The sequence below is a fragment of the Balearica regulorum genome, chromosome 1 (assembly GCF_011004875.1).
Source record: "Balearica regulorum gibbericeps isolate bBalReg1 chromosome 1, bBalReg1.pri, whole genome shotgun sequence".
In the NCBI taxonomy this organism is placed as follows: Eukaryota; Metazoa; Chordata; class Aves; order Gruiformes; family Gruidae; genus Balearica; species Balearica regulorum.
In genome coordinates, this window is record NC_046184.1 from 106,258,846 (window position 1) to 106,285,932 (window position 27,087).

The 27,087-nt window shown below is 37.8% G+C and overlaps 1 protein-coding gene across 3 annotated transcripts in view; it reads left to right on the forward strand.

Annotated features, from left to right (window-relative positions):
* Positions 1-27,087, forward strand: part of ROBO1 (roundabout guidance receptor 1) — a 313,399-nt gene that overhangs the window by 206,914 nt on the left and 79,398 nt on the right. For all 3 annotated transcript variants that reach the window (XM_075769520.1, XM_075769537.1, XM_075769530.1), the window contains exons 4-6: positions 19,121-19,241; positions 22,901-23,039; positions 24,293-24,420. In XM_075769520.1, coding sequence (XP_075625635.1) covers positions 19,121-19,241; positions 22,901-23,039; positions 24,293-24,420 — 388 coding nt within the window. The remainder of the gene's footprint in view (positions 1-19,120; positions 19,242-22,900; positions 23,040-24,292; positions 24,421-27,087) is intronic.

Genomic DNA, 27,087 nt, shown 5'->3' on the forward strand with positions numbered 1-27,087 from the left:
AAAACCCTAGCCCATTACAAGATTCTGTCCTTGCAGCTTTTTTGCAGGTTTGCCATTTTAAGGAGCGTAGCTATGCAGACTTTGTCAGGCAGATGTGAGCTCATTCAGTTCACTCTTTGAATCGACCAGAAGCCATATGGCAGCGGTTAATGTGGCGCCGAGCCTGAGCTAATAAGCCCTGCTGAGAGACAGGCTTGATCGCTCCGGTACGGTATTGTACTGATACGGCCACACAGCTTCTGCTGCGCTGAGGGTAAGGGCAAAACGAGCTTGCGTTGGCCTGAAATCTCCACTTTGCCAAGCCAAAGCAAATGGCCAGAAAACATCCACGTGGACATTCCCTTCCTTCTCTATAGCTCTTACAACTGTCAACTGTTTCCCATACTACTTTGGGAGACAAGAGATGTTTGCTGCAAGAAAATGGTGAGGAAAAAGCCCATTAGCCAGTTAGTTTAAAGTGTTTGAGTCATACTCAGTGCTTGACAGTGTTCTGATTGGTTTAAATGACTCGTTATTAACCCTGAATCTTCTATGCAAGGTTGCTGGATACAGCATAGGACAGGGTAAACCATGCATTGGTTCACACTTGATGTGATGTGTCTTTTCAGTAGACATCTCCAAAGGATAATATTGGTATGTGGAATTAGTGGAAAGGGAAGGAGCATCATGACGCAGGGCAAAAGAGTGGCCCAATGTCAAACATCCGTGGACTGGGGAGGACACCAGGTTCTGTAGGCTTTTGCTGGCTGTCACAGACACTAGATTGTGCATTTAGGACCAAACTGGCCTCGTGTTCCTAAGGGTATGCCTGGTAATAGTGTAACCTACTGTGTGAGGTTATGAGATTTACCAGTTGTGTTCACACTGACCGAAACTACTAGAATTAAAACTCATCGTAATTCAGTGTTAGATTAAAAGGCTCATTACGGTAATTTAATTGCTGATATTTTAAACCAAGTTACTGCTGATCATATTGTCCCTATAGCTAAGAGTATCTGTTCCTTCTGGTTTTTCTCACAACTTTCAAAAATTTTCCTTTGCATCAGTGATCTGCATTGCTTTAGCTATTTTGTTTTCTTGTCACTTAAAATGTTTGGCATTAGACATGCATAACTATGGTTTCTCAGTACTGTTTCACCCAGCAGTAATGAAAAGGACTCCTTTAATGTGAACTAGGTATGTATTTTTCTTGCGCAACTTTATCTTATACTGATTTCTACTTTAAACTATAAAAGTAAAGTGAAGAAGAATGAAGTTCTTTTGCAGATACTCTGTGGACTTAAAGGAATTTGAAAACTCCTCACTGAGTCAAAATTCTCCATGGATTTCTTTTGTCCCTAGTCATGAACTGATGACCTAGATAGTAAAAGAAAATAAATGCCTGCAGCAAATAGAGTATGTGTTAGATATCTGAGTTTTGAGACTTCCATGGGCCTGGACATTAGACTATCATGATTTTCTTGTTAAAATGGCTTATTGAGAGTTTTGACCCTCTGGGACCATCGGAAATTTTCGAAATGGAGTCTGGGAAGCTTCTCCTTAAAAAATAATAAAAAACCAGGTGGTTGTTATCTCAGACTAGGTTACTTGACCTATCCAGATCGTGTAGGACTTTATGATTTGAATGGTTAGGAGCAAAGGTGATTTATTATGCTGAGAAAGTAAATTCTTTGTTTTGTTTGGCTGACAGTCTAGTTGTTGGGGTTTTTTGGGGTGGATGAGGGAGATGAAGAAAGGATGTGGGAGGAAAATTATTTCTTGATTCATTTTATTCTCTTAATGAAAAAGAAACATTTTTGTTTGGTTAGTTTTTTTAAGCAGTCGGGAAAGGAGCCTTTGCTTATATTATGCACAATAAAGATGAAGATTGGGTTTAGAAAGTTAATTCTTCTCCTCCCCTCCCTTATCAGCTGTATGGAAATCCTACATGTAGAGTGTGGACATCCTCCTCTAAGTTAAAAATCCATTTCAGGAGACACCAGACACTGTTGTTCCCAGCCCCTTAGGGACTGTGGTGCTGTGTGCCTTCTCCAGTTCCACATCGTGAGCAAAACCAATGAGAAGCAAAGCAATATTCAGAGAATCAGACTTTTATGAATCTGACACACTGGACATTAGGACTCACACTGGGAAGCGTGCACACTGTGTCCAGGCAGAAGACACGTTCAGAGCAGAGTTCAGTCCATTGGGCGTGGGACTTAGGATCCCTACAGAACAAACGTCCAAAAAAGCACTAGCAATTTTCTGCGTTCCAAAGCTCTTTCATGCAGACTCCTGTGACCTGTGAGCCTTTTACTCTATTTTTTTATTGTATTTACATTTACTTGTATACAGAGATATTTCCATTAGTAAAGAAATTTTCCATGAAAGACCTTGTAACACACCACTGTCCTCCCAAAATCAATGTATTATTTGTGGCAAATCTGTATCAGTGAAGTGAAGCAACCCAGCTCCTCACTGTGTTCACTGTTTTCCAAACACTGAAACCCTCTCCATTTGGGGTGGGGCGGGGGGGGGGGGGAAGGTACATTTTTGTTCTTGAAAGTCTCTAGTGGACCTTATAATTTTGATTGTTCTTGTCATTTTTTATATTCCTAGTCACTTGCACACCACAGCAGCCACATGTTATCACTTAAAATCTAAATATCAGATAACTACTAACTGAGACTTTACTGTGTATCATGCTTTTTTTTAGGAATTAGTTTTGTAAAGTAAAAATGACACTAACTCTAAAAGCATGTTTAATAAAACCTCAACAATCTATGTGCTGAGTTTGCACATACTATGTTCTCATAATCAAAAGAAAAATGTAGAATAAAAATAGTAAAGAAGAACAGTGCCTGGTTTTGGAGCCTTTAACAGATGTAAGTGATTAGAGCTACTTGTTTAGTTTGCTTTGATTTTTTTGGTCTACTTTTTGAAAGTTCTGTCAACTTCATTTTTGCTTATTTCACTTTGTTTGGATAGTTTTGCCTTACTGAGTTTCCTGTGATGCTTCTGGTTATATGAAAAGTCTAGTCCAAATCACAGCACTTCAAAAATAATAATTTTGCAGTTCTTGGGTTTCCTCAACCCAAAAGAGTACTTCTCTCTCTCCAGGTAATAATATACTCACAATTGCTTACTGCCAAGTTCAGATATTCACCACGTGCAGTAGTGTGGGACTAACATACACATTGCAGGGTGTTATTCCAGACTCCTGTGTAATATTATGCAGGACCAAGTCTGCCTTCTTGTGGTTGCCCTCCTTAAAAGGGAAAGAAAAATCAGCTACTTTCTTTCCTTACCTAGCTGTAGGACAATTCTTGCTAATACTCACGCTGCATTGAGCAATTAATTGATTTTTTTTTTCCCCTCCTGAAAAATTGTTATCTAACAAGAATCTATTTGGCACATGGTCACATAAAGATTGTTCTTTTATTTAACGTGGAAGTGTGGGTGGTTAATTATACTTGGATCTAATTATGCTCATTTTCTTCTAAGTCAACAGCTTTGCTTTTGCCTCTCTTTTTGCTGCTGTTGTCAGTTGTCTGCTTGCCCCTGCTAGGCTGCCTGATTCTGGCTGCATGGGGGACAATAAATTACACGGAGAGAAGAGGGAGGAAAAGTGAATAACTTCTTCCCTCGTAAGTTTAATACAGAAAAAACCCCACAAACCTTCCAGGGAAAATAATGCTGTTAAAAATGTAAAACTTGAGAAAGTGAAATGCTTTCCTGGTGGATATCTTGAAATATTTTTAGTGCTACATGGAAGATATTTAATTTTGAAACTAGCCATGGAGATGTATGCTGAAGTAACTTTGCCCACCCTCACAAAATGTGAAGTTTAGTTCCTCGAACAAAATGATTATGACTCAAGATCTCTTAATTGTGAGTTTGTGTATTTTGCATCATTGCTTTTCCAAGTGGCTATGCCATTCAGAATGCCAAGGTTTTGAAAGCAAAAGATGTTGACATGATGGCTTGGGCTTCCCTCCTGCATGGCCCACATTTCAGACTCTGCAGATCTTGCTCTTCCCATTCATCTGAAGTCACTTGTCTCTTAGGACTACTGTGAACTCTGGTGTTCAGTTGAGCATTTCTCTTGGAGTAAGACCTGATGCAAATCAAGCAGGAAAAAATAGCATGTTCAGGGTAAAATGTTCCCATAGAAGCTGCAGGTGTCCGATTGAAGCTATTTTATAGTTCGTGGTAGATATTCCAGACTCCAGCAATGAGTAGCTCTGCTCTCTGGCAAGCCTGTACGTTGAACAGAATTAAAGATAAGCTGTTTTTACCATGAGACTTATACAGTCATTGCAACACAGTTTTTAAAAGTGAGCTGCAAAAGATTCTCCTACAGAGAAAATTACTGTACAGTAAAGGAAAGATTGCCTTGAGGTAGAAAGTCTGCAAGCTAAGCAAAGCAGATTGCCGGGCTGCTGCAATCTTCCTGAGTGATTTTGGGCAAGCCTTGAAATTGTTGAGTACTTCTTGTTCAGCATTTCATGAGTCGTGGGACTGAACACATTCATACACGTAAAGCAGCCTGACACGATTGCGCCACTTACCAAACTGCAAAGTGTTATTATATCCTAAATCATGAATAGGCTCTTTTTTGTAGGCAAAACAGTAGGGTAATATTCTCACTTACATACTCAGGCCATGGTCTATTCTAGGTGTTTGTGACTGTGTAATACTTGTAGGATCTAGCCCAGCTGCAAATATTTTGAGATTTTCTTTTATTTTAACGAAAATATCTCTTTACCATTCAAGTTGTACGCTGAAGCATCAAAGTGGTTTTGAAATGATTGTTCCCTTGTATTCAAGGATCTCAAAAGTTTGTTAATAAACTAGGAATGTCTTTATAGTAGGTACTTTGCATGATTATAACTCCTGGGAAATTTGCATTCACAATGACTATGATTAGTATGTTTCATGAAAATACACTTCGCACACATCCTGAACTGTCAGTGTGCAATTCTGACATTACTGAAATCAGGGTGAGTATTACCATTGTCTTCACAGGGACTAATGTTTCACCCTCTCCAAGGAGGCATACAGTATAATTTATAGTAAGGCAGAAGCCCCTTTTTGAAGTGCTGAATGAGTTGACATTTTTCATCTTTTCGTTGCTGTTGTTCTTACTGCTTCACTTTTTGTTGTTACTGGCTTGTTTGCATTAAGTTACTTTCCTTTTGCCGGCTGGAGTTTTATGGACATACTCCGTATTCATTCTCATTTTTGTCCTAATGAGACTTTCTGCTAAGAAAATTTCCTTGTTATTTGTCTAGCTTGTATCTTTTGCATTTGTCATTCTTGAATATTAGGAATTACCCAACTGGAGGTGACAGCTATTACTCTGTCATCCAAAATCAAAGGCTTTGGTGGTATAAAGGTCATCTACTGTATCTTTTTTTCTTGAAGCTAACAAATGTAAGTAGTTGTAACCGATTTTTCATTAGGAGGAGAAATCTTAATTTTAGCAATCTGGACATTTTAAGTGGGACATGGGCAGACAACTTTTAAAATTTGCAAAATTAAGAGTAGCTGGAGCAACCAGAGCAAACAAACTTGCAAGCCTGCCTCGCTAATTATTTCCAATTCAGAAATAGAAAGTAACCTTTGAAAATGTTTGCTTTTACGATTTCAGCTGGTGGAGAACTGTATTCTCCACACACTAACCATCTTTACAAAGGCCATTTCTTCTACTGCTATGAATATAAAGTTCAGGAAGAAGGCAGTTCTTCATCTTTGTAACGTATACATTTCTTAGATTGCTGTGTCAGTTTTACTGTGCTGCCCTGCCAATGAGTCTCAAATTCACCTTGAAGGATCACCCCCAGGGATGCCGGCTGAACCATTGACCCTTCTGTTCTGACTGTCACCAAGGTTAACACATCATTACAGCTTGTGATGTTCGGGATACCTGTTCATTTGGAGCCTTTATCAACCAACACTGTTTCAGACAACTTAAACAGAAGCCTCAGTCTCTCACTACTGTTTCATAGGAATATGTTTTGATGATTTTTGAGAATGAATCATATTTCTTCCTAATTTTGTGTTAAAATAGATGTGAAATTTTAGACTTACAGCTTTATCTCTGTTTTTCGTAAATTATTAAAATAACAACTATAGGGCTGTAAGCAAAAATAAAAAGATAAGGAACCATTTTCTTTTTAAATTTGAAAATGGGAAGATTCATACCTGAACTGTTACTTACAGTACTACATAGCTACACAAAGTATGTGGTGACATAGCAAAAAGGTATGTGGTGACAGCCAAAAGGACATCACTAAGTATTGGCTTTGTGGGATAAGTTCTAGCTACTGACAGGTTAAGGACACTTTGTCTATTTGAATTGTCTTACCAAGGTACCATGTTGGATAATTAGCCACCTATAATTAAAAAGGAGTTTGATTTGCTAACGCAGAGTTATATTTGCAAATACTGTTCTTGTCTATGGGACTGATATCTAACCAAGGGAACTCCTTTATAAGAGAAGTCTGTTGACACAGATTTTCTGAATATGTATTAAAATTAGTTATTTTAATACATTGTACCCTTTAATTGTGCTCTTAGCAAAGTTCGTATTTTTGTCAAGGCTGTCCTCTGATAAAACACATATGTAATTTGATTGGTCAGATCTACTCCTGGATACTCTTATGACCATCAGTTTTGTGCGCGTGAAATAATAAAAGGGATACAAAAATCAGTTTTATTCTCCCTGCTGCATTGGTTCAAATGATTTCTGCATATTCTCATTGGAGAATTAACACTAGCTAATGTTGAAAAGTTTTATAAGGTAAAGATGACCTATTTAATCAGGTACAGTGGAGAATGCCAATGTAATTTTTGTTTCTGCTAATGGAGGAGATTACTTTTAATCCCAAGCAGCACATAGTCTACTAGGTTTTACCTTTGTATTCTTTCCTCCTCAATTTCTACAAAATGCAGTCTTTAAAATAGGTCTGCAGGCATTATACCCAAGTACCTATCTGCAGCATTCAGCGTATATCCGAAGTTATTCTTTGTCCTCTTTACATTCAGTTGAGGGAGTTGAGATATTAATGGGACAGTATTGCATCCTTTTCTATCCTCTCTATAAACACTTTGAACACAGTCTTTCAGGTAGCAAGCCTTAAATCACTTACTTCTTTTAGTTGGATTTATGTCATTTTCCTTCTCTTAGACTTGTCTGGAAACTTATAATAGTCAGTGTAACAGCTAACTAACTCCAGTTAGGTATGATCCCATGGTTTTTCCCTTTGGAAGTATTTGAACGGTAGTTGACAATGCCACAAAAGAGCTTTCTGAAACGGAAAAGTATTGAGTTTTTAACCGCATGATCATACAGAAAAATAAACACCTCAAACCACTCTAATATCTACGTGCCTAGCTGACTGATTTAGCATCTAAAATTTCTTTCTGATGGCATCCCATACGTATACCTTCTTCCAAATCCCCATTTAAAGAACTTCTAGTCCTGAACTCCTCAAGGAAGTGTGCATCTCATTAAATCCCTCTTCCTGCTTTGGTTTTTACCTCCTCTTATGTCTCGGGAATGGAGTTGCTGCTTTGGGCTACAAATATGTCAGGCTCAGCAGAGACCCAGTCCTAGTCCTCTGCTTCAAGGTGAATTTCTCCTAAGCATTTGTTGAAAAGTTATCATTAGGATCATAAGCTCATACCTTTGTGGTATATTTCCAGGCAGTCACGCTATGAAATTAGCTTGCTGTGTGAGCAGAATGAGCCTAGATCAAAATCATAACACGTTATTAAAGGCATCTCTAAATACAGCAAATAGGATGTTTTAATATTCTATGTGTAGAATGTCCTGCATCTCAGATTGTTCTTTGCAGGGAAGTGTCAGCAATAATATGTATAGTACAGCATTTATGCTTTTGTTCTTACAGGTCTTGAACACAAGTTTGAATCTAACAGCATTTTCCAAAATTTCTGTATTCAGAAATTTAAGAATATTTAAGCATTTTTCTGAAATATAGTAGAAATATTAATATTATATTCTACCAAACATGTCTGGCCAAACTTTAGGTCTGGGGAAAACATGTGGCATTTCATTGTAATGTACTGAAAGTTGATCTCATCAAAGGGTAAAACTTTTTAAGATTTTCTGGCACTTGTGTCAAATGTGTAGTAACACATGGAACTATTTGAAAGGTCAAGAGAATCATCAGAACACTTTTTTCCCCTCTATATCAAACATTCTCTAAAATTCTGACTTTTCTGGTCATGACTGACTTCCATTTTCAGACGAATTTGGCTTTTCTGTTTTTTCAAAAAAGTCATCAATATGGCTGTCTTAGAAAAAGTCTGTGTGCAGTGCATGAAGTATAATGCCTAATAGTATAATGCAAAGTGCATAGTTGCTGAAGTCTTAATTCAGCTGACTGTTTTGGTTTTATGCTGATCATACGTGAGGGTTTTTAGAACGTTTTCCCTTAATTTCTGAATGTTTTCTCTATTCAAGGTTTGAAAACTACATTCCTAGTCTTCTATTAAAAATGAATTCGCAAGGGTAGCACATATTTCTTTACCTTTTCTAGACATAAATAAGCGAAACCAGTGGATCTGTGTTGGAGCAAACGTGTCCTCAAAGACATACGAGGGTGAACTGTACTGTTAACAATATTTTCTGTAAGGTTATGCTTTGGTGCAAGCATCAGGGTACCGATGCGACCTACGGAAATTTGTTTACTTATTGCAATAGTGGTTGATCCTGTTAATGTTTGTTTGTGTTGGAAAAGGAAGCAAGACTAAGGAAGCTTATTGATAAGGTCTTTTGTTTGCATAGATGCTATCAAGACAGTCCTTTACATACTGTTTTCCATGCTTGTTCACGTATATGAATTTTTCCCACCATTCTTTAGTGTGTGTTTTTGCATCATTTTCCTTACCTTTCCTTGAGGTGCATCAGCATGGAACAAAAGTCAGCAAAGGAAAAATTCACAGTAATGGGAGCAACACAGAGAAATGCCAGTCATAACTATTTTTCCTATAAATATTTTTATGTATTTGGGGCACTGATTGGAGTCATTGAGTATATCAGGAGCAGTGAGTTCAGACCTTGGTGGGGCTCCAGCTGAGGGCAGCTCTTACTCATCCCGTTGGTAAATGGTCCCCAGTCGGTCAGGAAGGCACTCGTCGTATGGCATGCCATGGGCTGCAGGCAGCACCTATTGATGATCCACGTTCAGGACCAGATTTTGAAACTGGAATTACAAACTCGACTACCTGGATGTGTCAGTATGTCCATCTGATAGTCGGAAGTGTTGACTACCCCTTACCTTACGGCGCGGCCAAGGACTACTAACTTTTGCCATCTACTTTTGGAAAATGGGGCCAGAATGTTAGGTGGATGAGTCTTTTAAATGCAAACGTATGTCTTCTTTTCATTTGTCATGTGAAGTAGCTGGCAAAGAAACAGTAATGTCTTCAAACGTTAAGTGTTTACTTCAGACTGAACATTTGAGTTTGTATCTGTTTTGGAAGCACAGTGTGGCTGTTTCTGTGTTTTTAGGGAGGAAAGTTTACTATGGGAATGCAATCGCAGTTTTTAACTTCCTGTCACTGTCATAAAAAAGGGAATTCGTATCAAGGGAACTGAAATCTGTTCAGGTAACGCTTTCAGTTTTCTGTAAAGATTACTTCCTATTCATTATGTGTTTTTTACACTGCTCACACCAAAGATGTCAAAGTTTCTTATTTACGTTAGGATAGTACTAGTTTAGAAAAAGACATGCACACAGCCACAAGAAAAAACTGGGAAACCGGAAGTGCTGAGTAATTTCAATTTCTCTGCCATTTTTACGAACCCATTCCACCAATAGCAAACTGCCACAAACAGGAGACACTGATTTCCATGCAGAACTTGGCCAGCTAGATCGTAGTTTGCTTTGTAAATACAAATGGAAAAAGTCGAGCCCCTGATATTTCCAGTGTCCAGAACATTTTATACCCCTCTTCCAGCCAGTTTTTTTTCCTCCACCTTTTCCATTGGTGCAGTTTACAATCCCCCTTTAACAACCACAGAAAATTGTGGCAGGAGTTTAAATGCACCGTGGTATCTGAGAGGAACAGCAAGAAACGGCTGCAAAGGAAGCAATTATCCCAGCAGGGCTCCAGAGCCCCCCTGAATAGCTCAGGCAGCCCCCACCCCGAGCAGAGGAGGCAAGGGGAGAGGCACCGTTCCTCAGGCTTCTGTCTCTTGGTTCTCCTTGGCTATTCACACTCTAACCACTTCCATTTGTACACTGAGCAATAAGCGGTTCGCTGCTCCAAAGGCAAGGCCTGAGTGGGAAGAGCAGAGCACGGGAGCCCTGTTTCTCAGCGGCGAGCCTAGCAGTAGCCCACAAACTGCAGCTCTCGGAGGGTGTCATAGGTAAAGGGTGGCGATCGGAAACGCACATCAGGGGTGTGAGCATCAGGGAGCAATGATCCCAGTATGTATAGAGAATGGGAACAGTGTGTGCTTTGTTCTGCTTGGTTGCAACCTGTGCTGGCTTATTTTAACAGTAACGGAAACTCCAAGTAGCTCCGGGCTTCACTGTCCATTGCTAAAGATCAACTTATATTGTCGAGTCCCCTGTAGCAACAGAGACTTGAACATTTGTGAATGGACCAAGATCTGCAGGTCGTTCACTATGTGTTGAGTCTGTCTGGAGGATCTAAAGTTGGCCATGAAAATAAAAATAACTATGCTGGGCTGGGGAAATTGGGGGATTTGATCTTTACCTCTCTGTGCATACTTTCTCCTCCTTATTCTTTGTAAGTTTAAATTTTAGCAGCTTCCAAGCAGGGACCTTATCTGTAGCTGTAAAGTCTAGCCCAGTGGCTTTTCAGTGTTCCTCCAATAGAAATGAAAGTTAGAGTCAGATTTGCTTGTGGTTGCCTGTGACTGCAGGTTTTTACCTCGGTCCTGTAGCACAAAGCTTGTGTTCAGACCACAAAAAGTACAAGGAAGACTGTGATTTACAGTTTGCATGTGCTACGCTCACAAGAGCTCCAGTGATCACTGATGGAAGAGTGAAATGTGGCAGATTAATGTAGGACTTTTGTGTTTAACTGTTCATGAAAAATGAACAGTGTGTTGCATGTGTTCCTTTTCTTGAAAGTATTAAACAAATGCTGTGAAAGGTTGAATGTTTTCACAAATCTGTATGTCCAACATAGCCTTAGTATAAAAGTTAGACTTCTACTAAGCTCAGGCTCAGTCAGAGACAAATGCAATAGAAACTTAAGCCAGGTTTATGTGCTTTTTTTGAAGCATGGTCTCATTTCCATGACATGTCATTTTGGTGAAAAGTCAGAGAATCAGCACGTTTTTAGTATTTATGTTAGAAAACATTTTCTATTTTTTCAAGGTTACATTTTTGCAAAATATTTGTGTATCTATAGTGCTTAGCTGGTAGTGCCAGCACTTGCTGAGAAGTAAACTTGATTGTAAAGTTTCAAAGGGAAATGTTTTGAATGAGAAGTCAAATATGTCTCAAAATTCAAAACTGTCAAAATACCAACTTGGAAATGTATGAAAACTGCATTTTGCCACCTGTGACAATTTTTTTTTTTTTTCCTTCTTAGTTTGGTTCTCAGTTTGTATCCTGTGCCATAAAGGGCTCAGGTTTACCCCCAGAGGAAGGCAAAAATTCCCTCTTCCCTTGGGAAGCTGCTGCGCCAGCTCCAGGGAGGAAAGCTTTCACAGGCAGTCGAGCGCAGGAAGTGCAACGGTCACGGGAAGGATCCCGGAGCCTGTAATTCACATCCCCTTCAGTGAGGAGCCGGCAGTGCACAGCCAGTCTCAGAGGGGATGTGCTCTCTCCTCGAGGCCAGTGGGAGTCTGAGACAAGTCTGCTGCAACTCAGAAGGTCACCAAAAGACTGAAACCAAAGCTGAAAATAATGACCTGCTGCACAGACCCATGCCAAGAGAGAAATTTTGAATAATTCTTTTTTATTTCTATTCTCTCTCCTCAGACTGTGATGATTTTGTTTTTCTTGTTGTTTCACGGTTGTACTTTTAAGTCTAGGAGAACCTTGGTTTTGCATGTTAAAGGGCTTTCAGTTTCTTGTGGGATCTCATTGTAGAAGACGACCCATGAACATCTACTTAAAGCTCTTGATAAGTTGAGTCCTGTCAGAATAGTTCCCTTTAGAACACCCTATATCAGGACCTTGAAAAATCCCGCGTTTTGGCACGATGGCTGTGAGAGGCCTGTAGTCTCAGAAATGTCTTTCGTCGGATTACAAGTCTTAGTGACGTTTTATCTACCCATGCTTCTAAGCTTTGAAGTTGAAAGTTAGGACTCTACTGTTGGAGACCTGTGCTCTGCACAGCTCCTCTTTCCTTAGGGGAAAGTAGGAAATTTCCTATCATGGAAATACACTCCCTGATACCAAGTTTGTCTTAAATCCATGTCATTGTCCTGCCAACATTAACTCCAGGCTTAGAAAAGTGAGGCAATGTTGGTCGATATCTACAATGACAGTTAGGAACTGAAATCAGCAGCAGAGTCCGTACTCTGCTGAAATGGTGTGGTGGTTCTCCTTCCTCCTCCACCCCACCGGTGCCATCTGCAGAGTTTAGGCGCACTCTGCAGCATGCAAAGTCACTGCAGAGCCTGGTCTGGTCGTGTAAATGGACCCTTGTGGTCCCTGGAGAGCTGGCCTGAAACCACCCTTGGCTTCATTCTTGGTGACTTTCCGACCCAGCCTCACAGAGTGGCCTTACGTCTGTCTTCTGCAGTGTAGGCACTCTCGGTGGGAAACAGGCTGCTAAACTCTTCTGCAGATTTGGGCTATGTTGTTTCTTTTATGGTTATCAGGTAGAAATTTTTTGTATGTTTTAAAGTTTGTGGTTTGTTAGGATCATTTTTCAATATTACATTTGTGATGCTTTATGTAACATAATTAAAATCTGAGAGATTTTGTGTGGCAAATTAACCCCAGCTGGTCTGGGATTTTATCCTTGGAGGTATGTAAATAACACATTGGTAGTGATGCTTAGAAGAAAATTCCTGTGTAACAGATACTTCAAATCATCTGACTTGCTTAAGGGGAGAGAAATGAAGACATACCAGACACCGAGTTCAGTTCAAGTTCACTTTTATTTCTGATTTCAGTCACTGATTGCAGTGAAAGCTATATATGCACCAGTGCATCCAGGGGAGATTCATGCATGAGGTTAAATTTACAGTTTTACAAAAAACATTGTAGTTGTCATTACATACAAGTTGTTCCCACGATGGGCTTTCTTTGGGCGTTGCAGAAAGATTAGTTTGTTCCGTATACTTTACTGACCCGTAGGATGTGCTTATGTGTTGCCTATTAGTTGAGTTTAGTGTGTTTTCTGTACTCAGTAAATAGCATTGTGAAAAACAGTTTGAGGCAAGTGTTTGCTACTTGCTTTTTTTCTTTTTTTCCTTCCTTTTTTTCTTTTTTTTTTCTTTTTTGTGAGAACTTGGTAGAGCAGATTTAAGGCCATGAAAGTAGTCATAACATGCTTTTGTTGTAGGAGGATTTTAATCTCGGTTTATAATAAGAAAGGAAATATTACATCGTAAATGTTTTGTGCTGTAGCTGTGAAAACATTTCAGGAAAGTATTTTATTGATTCAAATATTTTCATATAAACATAGCTGTCTGTTCAGAAATTAGTTCTGATTAATGTCAGCCAATACGGCCTATATTTGAATTAAGTCTTCCTTTGTGATTAACTAAAGCCACATGTTGGTAGAAAGTAAGTTTGGGATCATTACAGTTTTAAACTTCTGAAAATTATACATGCTGGGGTATGGATTTTTCTTTTCTGAAGTTGATTTATAACATTCTGCATATATCTTGTCTGCTTCCACGATCTTCTTAGTTGGGTGAAGTATCAAACACATATGGTAATTCTGATATTTGGTGTCCTCTGATAATGCCAAGTGCTGAATAACCCACAGCTCCCTCTGAAGTCACCAAACAATTCAGGACATAGATAACCCTTAAGCCTTTGTAGATATCCATCTTCTTGTAGATACAGCCATTAATAATGAGGCCATAAAAGTGGGGAAGGCAGACCTGTGAACGGACTTGAATCTAATTCTGACTTTGATGTATCCTGGCCAGATTGGCAGGGGTGCCAGAAGCAACAGCTTGAATCTATTGTCATTTTATCTACCTTAAATGCTCTTTCTTTATAAGTAAAGCTATCTTCCTATGCATTTTGCACCATCCTTTATAGACTCTACCTTCAGACCTGTCATCATTGCAAGGCTGTTTTGTTGGTCTGTATGGTAGGGGGGAACAATTGATTTGCACTTTGTCATGACAGAGATTTACGGCACAGGAAGACCACTTGAAAGTATGTTTTAAACTTCTTTCAAATAGAATTTTTTGTGTGTTTGATCTGGAGGATGCAGCATGTACCTTCCTGGGGTCCCAGAGAATGGAACTGAAAACGGGACAGACTCCTCTGTCTGAACTTTGAAGCTGAGCAAGAACAAACTTTCATCATTGTTGAAGACCCATTCCAAACAGGTTTTGAAGTCTAGTGTCTGATATTTAAGCATGCTATAATAGGCAGGGAAGAATACACGGGATTTACAAAGCTTGGAACAAGATACACATTTTTAAATAAAAGTTTAAGATAGATATTCATTTATACTCTTTTTTTTACTCCGTTAAAACTGCAAAGTTGTCTTTTATTGCTGACATTCCATGCCTTACAGACTATGCTGCAATGATAAGTCATAATATGGATATACTAGTATGTTTTGGGATGCTAGACCATATAGAGGGAACTGAGCAAACACTGTTTCCTAACTAAGAAATAAAAGCTCTATCTTATTTGTATCTACCATTGATGACACTGTTAATTATAATTGCCTATATTCGTTTTGTTCTTTCACTGTTTTATTGTCATTTATAATTAGATGGTACGCTTTTAAAGCAAAAAGCATATCTGACAGATTAATATCACATGCCTGTCACACTTCATTTAAATAAATGTGATATTATGTATGCTGTACTGTAGAAGACTGAAATATGTGAAATTTGTGATATTACATATGCAGAAACCCTGGCTATACAGAGGTCAGTATTTCACTCTGAAGTCTAAATTTCATTTTCTTATGGATGTAAGTTTGCTTTAGAATTATTTTGCAACAGAGCAGATTTCATTTATTAAATAGAATGAAACTAGGAGCTAAAAGAAAGTTTTAAAAAATGCCAGTCACCTTTATATTTGGACTTCCCAAGCATTTCTCTCATGGCTTCATTCTTTCTCATATTTCATAGCACATTTCTGTGAAAAGTAAATTAATCACCCACATGTATAAAAATATTTCTAAACTCCCACATGTATAAAAATATTTCTAAACTCAGATGGGTATGGATTTATACATACAGAAATTTACACACCCACACACACAACAGGCATAGGTACATAAAATACGGTCTTAGGATAAGTATATATATGTATACAGCAATACTGAATACTTGGTGGTATGTTGTAGAACCCTTGGGTAGGATTTTATGGATTTGATTTATTGGCTGACCGAGTTGATTCATTCTTTGTATATGATTTTTTTGCTGCTGGGTGGCCATAATTTACAATTCTGGACCTAGTTAACTCTGTGGGTGCCTAGAATTTTCTGTATGGACATCTCCAACTATTGTTTAAAGAAATAAATGAAGTGGACTTGCTTGAATGAACAATTTACTCATGAGGAGCAAAATATGGTCAGGCAGGTCATAGAAAATAGCTTTCAATAAGTCTTTGTAAGTCACCATGCTATCATATATTCTCTTAACATACATACTACAATCCATATGTGTTACAGGCAACTGACGATCATCTGTGAACCGCTGGTCACAATCTTTTTCTCTCATCAGTATTCAGTGCTATTCTTGTATTCTCTACTTGCACAGGCCTGATAAATTTGCTGGTAGGCACAGAACAGAACAAAATCCTGAAGAGGCGTGAAAAGTCAAAAAGTGCCATGGCATCATTTCTGTATAAATGAAACATGATGCTTGCTTCCATCTTTTCAAATTGGACTTAAGGCTTTGGCAGTTAGCAAAGCAATTCTTTTCCCATGATATGCAGTATCTCCCAGAGCAGTGTAATAAAACTGTTTGCTATATCTTGTTTACCAGGAGGAAAGGACTTCTCTTTGTGTTCAGCCTGGTAGCTACTCTTCTGGAGGTTTGAGATGAAATGTTACACTGCCTGTCACTTTTTCAAACCATTATATCATTTGCTACTATAAAGTCCAGCTGGTGTATTCTGTGGCAGGGGCACGAATATGAGAAGAAGAGCCAAAGCACTCAAAACGCCTTGATTAACTGTTAAGTTTCCACAGACTATGACTAGTTCTTATGTGCATGATTTCAGGTACTGCCCCCAAAGGTGATTTGGCTCTTTACTGCTCTAAATACTGGCTGTTCACTACAGTACTGGATTACTGGGTATGAACTTGGTAAGACGAAGAAATGTAGCACTGCTTATTTATGTGTTCCTACAAAAATTCACATGTGTGTATTTCATTGCGTACTTTGTTAGTTAAAGCCATTGGTCTACAGTCCATAGGTACTTCCAGCATTTCCTGTTGAGAGAAAATGTGGCAAACATATAGAGCATAAGTTTGGCATAGCTACAGATTCAATTTGCAGTGGCTCGTTAACAAATAGAAGGGCTTGATCAGTCTTGCTGAGATGGTGGGTACCTAATTGTTAACATTTAATGGAAAACTTGGGTAGTGACCCAACAGCGGAAGTGTGCTTTCTTCTAGCCATCTGTGAATGCTCTAGTTACAGACATATGTAATTCCACATGCACTGTGGTACATTTTATTGTAACTGTGTAATTCATCACAATTTAATGTGGCATAGCCATCATTGTAGTTAAAGTTCTAAACCCTTCTGTTTTAAGGAAAACAAACAAACAAAAAAGATCAACAAAGGAAAACCCTTAGGAAAAATAAACCAACTACATTCAGAATTCCATCTTGGAAGCGCAGCTTTGTTCAGTAGGCATGTCATGTCTTTGGAAGTCTGCCTCAACGTCCAGGAGGGAATGTTTCCTCTGCCTCTCCTTCCTTATGAAAATCTCAAATAACTTGGAAGAAGAGCAGCTTTCAATGATATTTTAGTTGTTCAAATGTTTCTGCTTTAATGTTGCTCTCCATCTATGCTTTCAAGAGTCTTCTGGTGATTCCTAGAAGAAATTCCTTGGATAGTTCTTGCTGGAGGTTACAATTTGTGCAAAATATAGAGCTGTGTCATGTTGTAATGAGTTTGAATGGGTTTCTCGTAAGTACCAAAATCACAGAGGAGCACAAATGATAATGAACGTCAGTAGGACTTAAGCTCTTAAAACATGTGCAAAAATTACTGCTTTCAGTTTACATGGGTTTGAAATCATCAGCTGAGTTGGTAAATTCTTGTGATATGTAAATAGATTCCTTTGTAAAATCCAGTGCATTCAATGTTGATACACATGAAAAGATCTATTTCTGCATATATATCTGGATATACAGGTACCCCAAAATACATGTGGAAATCTTCCTAACGTTTTTTTTTTAGATCCTTTGCATAGATTAATTGGAAATAAATAGCTTTCTGTCATTGAGGGAGATGTAAAAAGGAATAAATATAGTTAGACTTTTATATGTTACTTTCTCTTCTCATACTTACCATTTCAGGTGGTCAGCCATCTAAAAATGCACACAGATTCTTGAAAAATGTGTATTTGCAGGTCACCTTTATTTTTTCATTCTTCATGCCTCAAATCCCCATTGAAATTTCAGCATTACTAGATTTCTGGATGATAAAGGACATATCTTTTCTGTTCTCAAACAACGAGTGCCAAAGGCAACAGAGTGAAATTTATATGCAACACTATCTACGTTACGTGTGCATGTTCATTTATCTCAATAACTGACTGTCATCTTTGTGTGCGTACATCTTACAATGATAATAAGAGCCCACCGCTGCTCAAGATGTCAAATTTTCAGGGATAGATTTCTAGCTGCAGGCAACTTGAGCAAAATACCTCATATTGAGAACACTCTCCTCCTTGTCACTGACCACATTAGACCCTTTCATGTAGCTTCATATGTGGCTTTTATTTATTGTTTACTTCCACCCATGCCTTGAACTGCAGTGATTTTCATATGTGATAGGGCTTATACAAGCATATGTTCACTTAAAAATGTGATAAATGTAATTAAATAATAGTTTTGTATATTAAAGTAAACATGGTATGTATTCAGTTGCCTACACAAATTTTGCTACGTTTCAGTGAATTTTGATACTTGTTCAACCATTTGTCAATCAAATGGGAGAATAAATACTTTTAAAGGGAGATCAGATATTTTCATATGCATTTAAAATATATTTTTAAATAAAATAATAAGATTTGAAATCACAAAGGGGAAGTATGTTTTCCAATTTTGAGGTTATTGGAATTCCATTATCTTCCAAAAACTGAAATCAGAATTAAGAGCAGAATGTTATTCATTTCCCCATAAGGATTTAATTGCTTCTGCCCAGCTGCTTATCAGCCTTTAAAATTACTTATTCAAAGGTGAAGAACTAAAGAATAAAAATTTTTCTTAGCTTCCTTTGGAAATGAAAATGAAAACAAACACAAAATTCATGAATAATAACAAGCATGACCAACGGTAGGATAACGTCCCCATATTTCTTGTCAAGAATAAGTAATTGCAGCACTTGATGTGAAAATGGAATTTATGTCTAGTGCTAATTTTTACTCTCCACCTGGTTATATCAAACTGCAGTAGTACATAGGAAGCAATTGTAGTCCTTCCGTCCAATGCGCATTAAACAGGCTGTTGAACAGCCAGTATTGCATTAAGCAGAATGAAGAAAAGAGTAACAGGGTTCCAAATCTGAGACATTTTAAAATACTGATGTAAAACTAACAGGCAAGCTTTGTGCATAACAGAAGGAAACCAGGTACATAGTAATTTTACTTTTTATGCCACCTTTTTATGATTTGGCAAATCACTGATAGCTTTTTTTTTCATTACCTATAACAAACCCTTTTTCAAGTTAATAAATATTATTAAATTATTAGTTCATATTAAAGTATTTTTTATTATCCTTGATTTGTCCTAGATCAGAGGAGGAAAGCTTATGATCACCTACACAAGAAAGAATGATGCTGGCAAATATGTTTGTGTTGGAACAAATATGGTTGGAGAACGTGAAAGTGAAGTTGCGGAGCTCACTGTTTTAGGTAAGAATTCCTCTTTTAAATCTGTATTAATGAAAATGTCCGTGAAAATGTCCATCTTTTGTTTCTTCTAAGAAGGTTTTAATTAAGGGTCATTCTCATCTGTTTCCTTCTCAGTGTTTATGATGGAAATGTTTTTGTCACAGTTGTGTTCTAGCAAATGGGTGGCAGTTAATGGCTTTGCAGTCCACCTTGGATTCTTGTCACTATCTTGTTGCTTTCATACTCAGTTACCAAACTGAAAATAATTCCAGTGTCCACTGACTGGATCAATGCTATAAAATAGTAGCAAAGCAAAAATTAACATCGCTAAGAAGCAGAGGCTTAATTTTTCCTTCTCGGTGAAGAAAATCAGAGCTGTTCTGAATTGCCATTCTAAATTATTATCCTTTCATTTACAGTTGTGTGTGCTGTGTTGTAAAGATACAACAGGTCTACTTGTTCAAGTGATCCTAATAATGGTTCCTCTCCACCTTTCATTTAAGATAACTGAGCTTAGCTGAAAATTGCATTTTTTGTTGCTATGGCAGAAAAGAAGCTGTAACCCCAAGTGCAATCTCAGAATACCTTCAGCGTATGAGAATTGCCTCCTAATCACTGTAGATGCAGCTTTGGTAGTTTTCTTTCAAAATGTGTCTTGTTAGTTTGAAGCAGAGGGGGCTTGAGATAGCTTAATTGTTTCTGCAGAAGGAATAGATATTTTATCATCACAAGATGAATATATCCTAGCCATGAGTTCAGAACTCTTTGGTTTCCATCACAGTGCTGCTGCAGTAGTCCTGGCTTTTTTTTTTGCTCTTTTTTTTTTAAAATAATTTTTCAGATCTGCCTTGTTAGCCTTTGGCACTTTTATCTGTCTTCACCACTTTTTAGAATTGGGACTCAAGCAACTTGAAGTCCTGTTCAGAGTTTTATTTGAAGCAGGGTTTTCCTTAATAAAATGAGACTGTATGCCATCTCAAAGTTGTTGAAATTGCATATCCAGCAAGATAGTCTTTTTAGAAGCTGAGGAAGACTTCCTATGATCCACCATACTGTTTCCTTTTCTTAATTTATAGATACCTTTGAAGCACTTTGGGAGGAAATTTATTGTCAAATAGACTTTTAGAACGTCCAAGCAAAATCTAAAATTGAAAGAAGGTCATAGTTCGAGGAGTAAAGTTCTGGCACTGGACCCCTAGTCAACTGTACCAGTTAATTGCTCATCACTAGTCTACTACTAACCAGGGAATCACAGTACGGACTGTTAGATAATCCAGGCTGGATAATACTGCTCTTGTGGAACACCTGTAAGAGGGATGCATTGCAAAGAGAGGTCTGTCTTTACCTTTTCCTTCATCTCATTTTCCCTTCAAATACATTTCTGATTTTCAGCCTGGGAAAACTAGTGAGGTTTTCTTTTCAAACAGGAGAGGAAAGCTTTGAATGTCTTATCACTCTGTCTCTAGAAATCTTTAATACACCTTATTCTTTCAACTCAGGCCTTAGAAATGCATGAAAAAGCATGAAAAACATGCTGACTTCATATATTAAAATCTTTCAGCATAAATCTTCTCTTTATGGGGTTTGGTTATTTAGAAGTTGAACTTTGCTTTTAGGTCTCTGCTTTAGATCAGAGGGAGGACTATATGCCAGAAACTGTAATATTAGAAACTTTCAAAGTGATCCCTGCTAAGCTTTCCTTGTATTTACCAAATAATCATGTGACAAAGACTTAAATCAAAAGATACTTAAATCAGTGCTGGTTTCCCTTATCCTTTTATGCGTTTGAATAAGAGTGTTATGAATGGGCAGACATTTCCTTTAGGAAAGTGAATCTAAAGAATGGTGTGCCTCTTGTGGTTTTGCTGTTGTGCAGCAGTCCTGGTCTTACCAGATCACTCCTTTTTCTCTTGCATAATTAAGTTGAATATTCTTCCTCAAACTATTCTTACTCTGAAGTTTATTCCATAATGTTCTTTTCTTGCAATCAGACTGTTTTTACTACAAGAAAGGGTGTGTCTGTCTATATTTGTATTTTTTAATTCACAGCTAGATTCACATTTGTAGGTCCCTGGTTTATTTCTCACCTCTTGTATATGAACCGAGGCTAGAACTGACAGCTGAAAGATCAACTTGCTATTTCATCTAATATTATTTGCCTAGAATTGCAAGCAAAGGTAAGTTTTCTACCACATGTGTCCAGTTGGTCCGGACATCCTCGAGAATGAAGAAAGTTCTTTTATAGCGTTTTGTTCAGTTCACGTTTCCACTTCAGTCCTTCTTGAATCATTCACTAAGGTTTTATAATACTGAATCTCTGTATCTTTATCTGCAAATATCAAAGTAATATTTGGAACCACCTTTGTCAAACACAAATGTGAGACAGTAAGAATATGGAGTTGTCTCTTTATCCTTCCGTCTGGTGCTTTTGTACTCCTGTGAGAAAAGTATTGCATGTTTTTGGGTATTCACACTTCCTGATTGTGCCAATGGCTTCAGACTCTTCCAGTTCCAGGGAGATGATATTTATATCTTTAATATATACGAGTCAAAACAAGCCTCAACTCACTCAAAGCTTTCATAGGTTTATAGGCAAAAAGGTCATCTGCCTTAGGCAAAGGAACCTGCCAAGCGCTCGCCTGTTGAACCTTCCCTGTTCTTTTATGGACATCCCATTGTCATCTGGTGCTGCCTCTCTAGATGGGTAATCGTTCCTGGACTATCCCAGAAATAGTTAAAAACAAAACACTTTTCTTCCTTATGCATGTACAGACCTCACCGCACTCCAACCTGGTATGAAACTATGAATAGCCCAGCACCATAAAGATTTGAACCCTGTTACAGGTAGAAAAGTGTGTCGATTCCTCTCCTGAAACTTCCAGCTAGTAGCTGAGTTGCCAAAATAGCACAGCCTGCACTGAGATCCCATTTTCTTTCAGAAAGCCTGAGAAAAAGTATGCAACAATTAATCTGGCTGTGGTGAGCCAGGACTTGGGTCATCTGTGTCCTAAAATGTCAGTCAGGGATAAGAGCAATTTTTATGAATAAAGATTACAGAGACATTGTAGGGGTTTTGGCTTGGTTTATTTTATGTGTGCTAGTGAAAGAAAATGTTGTCTTTCTAATGTAGAATTGGAAATGATTGCCTCAAATACTAGCTGCTGCTGATACCTGCAAGCAACCTCATAGAGCTACTATGCTGGGCACCATTCAGCCAAAACCTCCAGTAAGACTATGTTTGGTTTGTGCCTTATGTCTTTTTGAAGCAGTGCAGGAGATGAGTGGTCATTTGTCTAGGTCCTTGCAGCAGGCCTGCTTCTATCTGAGGATTGATCTGTATTTAGATTTTCTGTGCAGGTTGTGTTTTCCTTTAGCTATAGTAGCTGTGACGATGATACATAAGAAATAAGGAAGTCTATGCTTGGATCCTGAGCCACTGTTGAGAGCATCTGCCTCCTGCGCTGAGGTTCACAGCACTGGCCACCTGCAGGGCCACTGATCTTCTGCCTCCTGGCCGAGCTCTTGTCCTGGGGCTGGATGCGAGAGGGCGGGCAGCACAGGCACCTCCATCAGATTCCTCACCCTGGTCCCTTGCTCTAACAGCCACAGTTCCAGGAAAGTCACAATTTGGGCACAGAACTGCTGGACTAATCCCTGGTTTTTCTTTCCTTTCCTTGTAGAGAGACCATCTTTTGTGAAGAGACCAAGTAATTTGGCTGTAACTGTTGATGATAGTGCGGAGTTTAAGTGTGAGGCAAGAGGTGACCCAGTCCCTACAGTAAGATGGAGGAAAGATGATGGGGAATTACCAAAAGCAAGGTGCAGTACATGGAGTTACCTTTTTAATGACATCTAGCTTGGTACATGATGTAGCCATTCAACATTTGACAGCTAGCTCTTCCTTCTCTTGAATCTAGAAGGCCTGGCTGATATAATCAGACATTTCTAATTACCATTGAGCTCCATTTGAAGTTATAATTTATATTGAAACTTAAGAATGGCTTGTTCTCAAGCTTTTGTTCTCAAGCACAAGACACATACAACAAAAAAACCCCTAAGTTCCATCAGTAATATCTGATACAGATTCTTCACCTAAAGAGTCTTTTGTAATTACTAAAAGTTTTGGAGAATGTGTAACAAATAATAAATTAGATTACAACATCAAGAAGTATATATTGGAATTGCAGTTCATATAAAACTTAGTCTGGTAATGTAGAAAGCTGCCTTGGTTGTACACGGTTTTGTTACTAAGTTTCCAATTAACTTTTTTTTTTCCCCTGTCATTGCTCTAAATCAGGCCAAAAAATAAAATGTCTTATTAAAAAAGCAATACATTCTGTGATAGATATTTATTTATTTACTTTGAATTCCCAATCATCAGTTTAAAAACCTGTTAGGGGAGGGGATTGAAAGAAGAAACCCTGTAACAGTTGGCTCCAGTCATCCAAAATCAGCTTCTTGTTAATCTCGTCTATAGCCTTAATCAAAACTATAGTGTTTTTAAGAGAAAAATTTACTTCCCATAAAGAGAAACACATTGACTGCATTATACAAAGAAGAGAAAAAAGGTGATGAGAGGAAATGGTAACAGGACACATTGTTCTTTAAAAAAATCATTGAATTAATTGTAATTTATCTTGATTTTCAAGCAATTCTTATCTTCTTGAGAACAATATTTTCAACTATATTAAAAAAATCCATCATTGAGATGGAAAAAATTATAGGGAGAATAATAACTATTATTACATGTACTTGTTAAAAGAGTTCTAAAAATTAAAACATTCTGCATTACAGCTTTATGATTGTATTACGCCAGTGAAATTCTACTGACAGCGCTAAAACTGACTCACATTGCAAGTGAAATCAGAAAAAGGTTTTCAAATGTTTAGATATATTTTGCTTTTAAAACTTTATTTATACATTACCAATTTGTAAGGATTTATACATATTTTTATTTCTAAGGGAAATGTAGGAATGAAAAGGAGAGCAAACCCACCATATTTTACCCTTTACACCAATTGCAGAAAGTTCTACTATTCCTATTTATTGTTTATTACTATGTATGTTTAAAGATACGAAATCCGTGATGATCATACCTTGAAAATCCGGAAAGTTACGGCAGGAGACATGGGCTCGTATACTTGTGTTGCAGAAAATATGGTTGGAAAAGCTGAAGCATCAGCAACTCTAACAGTTCAAGGTAAGAATGTTTCTTTGCATAGTACTCTAATCTAGAATAAAGTTGATTTTTTTTCACGGCGACTTTACAGAGTTGTCATACACAGACTAGTTGAGTCTATACACAACTATTAGAGTTGCGACTTATGTGGGAACTCTGCTGTATTGTAAAAAAAAAAAGTAAAAAATATAAATTTGGTTTGAGTTGTATTCTCAAGAAATTGAAGCATTTCAGATGTAAGATTTTTTTGTAAGCAGTCTTTACGGTACTGGGATGGGGAACTGAATGAGTTTTGAGCTTGAGCATGATCAGAATCATGTCACTTACAATCTCCATATCTGAAACCCTAACAGAAAGAAGAAAACCAGTGTTACCAAACGACATTGTTTTAACTTGAAAAGAAAGAGTTATAAGTTCAAGTATCTGCCAAATTTTTTCAATTAAATGTAGCAAAGCAGCAGTGAATGATAAATCTGTTTGTGTGTCTTTTAATGCACTAACCCAGACCACTGGAATTCCTGTTGCTTTTTCATTATAGAAGGGTATCGTAGCACTACTGCTTCTTTGTAAGATAAAAATTCAGTGGAACTCAGTAAACTAATATGTATAAAAATCCTTCATTGCCTTTATATACAGAATCCAGATGTTCACTATTCAGATAATCCCTCTCTTCCTTTCCTGGCTGGCAGACAGGCAATGATGTCATCCTGGTGCTTTTTTCTAAGCACTGATGGTCCTTCTGTCCTTTTCTCTGTTCAGTGGCAATTAGTCATTATGGAGTTCTGGGGAAGTATAGGCTTAAAAGTATCTTATGTGGTAACAGGCCTCTATTTTGACACATTTACTGTAACAGGAAAGGTCTCGTCCTTAACCTGCCCTCCTTTTTCCGCTAGAAACATTTGTTGTCCCTAACATCTGTAGCTGTTAGGAAAAGAGGAACTCTTCTGTGGAGGCTTTCATAAACCCAAGAATTTTGAGATGTTCTGTTTTGTTAGTCACCATGATGTTTATACATCGAAACTGATACCTTATGTTTGCAAAATAACCAGCTCTTACGCTCAGTGGTTTAGAATAAAAGATTAACGTGTGAGCAGGAAACACAGTTTATTCAAAAGAAAAAAACCTGAATTGCTTTTAAAATGGCAATTTGTTCTGAAGATCACGTCTTATATCAACTGTTAACCTTGTAAAACGTTAGTATTAAATAGAAAACTTGCTTTATGACTGGTTGAGCAGTTAAATTTCTGGACATAAGCTATTGGTAGCCCTAATCCTTCATAGTCCTATTCAAAATCATAAGCAAACACGTTCTTGTAATCTCATTTAATTTAATGGTGCTACTTAGATATAAAATGACATAAGTATGTAGATGTTAGAGAACTAGAGTGAAATCTTTGATTAAAAAAAAGGTACTTTTAAGGGACAGGATTATAACCTAGGTCTTGATTCAGCAAGATTATCTTTTTTTTTTCTTTTTTTTTTTTTACAGTATTTGTATTACACAGTAGATATTTACACTGTAACAGCTTTGCTCTGCAGATATTGTTATGGGATAATTTGTTTCCCAGTGTGAATGGATTACCTCCTGAGCCATTTGTCTGTACTAATGTCTTCCTAGAAGGGATTGATGTGAGAAATTGTAATGTGTAAGGCCAATTTGTAGTTGGTAATTGTCGTGGTTTAACCCCAGCCAGTAACTGAGCACCACGCAGCCGCTCACTCACTCTTCCTCCCTGCAAGGAGATGGGAGGGAGAATGGGAAGAAAGCTCATGGGTTGAGATAAAGACAGTTCAATAGGATAACAAAGGAAGAGAATAATAATAATAATAACAACAATTATAATAATAATAACAATAACAATAATAATACAAGTGATGCACAAATGCAATTGCTCACTGCATGCAAAAGGAAAACCAAACAACCCAATGCCCAGTCTGTTTCCGAGCAGTGATCCCACCTCCTGTCTCGCTTCCCCAGTTACACCCGGAGCATGCCGTTCCATGGCAGGGAATGTCCCTCTGGCCAGCCTGGGCCAGCTGTCCTGGCTGTGCTCCCCCAGCTTCTGGTACACCTGGCAGGGCACGGTGAGAAGCTGAAAAGTCCTTGACTACAACTGCCTAGCAACAACTAAAACCATCAGTTTGTTATCAACATTATTCTCATCCTAAATCCAAACCACAGCACTATACCAGCTACTCTAAAGAAAAATTAACTGTATCTCAGCTGAAACCAGATCAGTAATGTAGTAAATTATGATCAAAATCCATTTATTAATCAGGAGATGCAGTTTTATGGGAAGTAAATAAACAACAACAACAACAAACTTCTCTAGAAAACATGCATTTTCAGATATTTTTTTTCCCCACATATTTCCTTCCTCCTTGTCCTTCTCCTCTTCTTCCCTCGTCTCCCCTCCTCTTCCCACTTTCCCTCTTGTTTAAAATACTTTATTTTTCTAAAGGGTCAGCTTTTTGACTGCTCCATCTAGAGAGGTAGATTTGATCATGAGCAGTTTCAGTGCTAAGATGACATTGATCTCACTCTTTGTGGGCACACAGGTCTTTGAGGAGTATGTTGGCTTTTTTCATATGAGTAGTATTTTTTCCAGGTGATTTAAGGAATAGAAACAACAAGTCTTTTCTGCACTTTTGGAAATTGTTATGTGATGTGTTGACTGTAGGGATTAA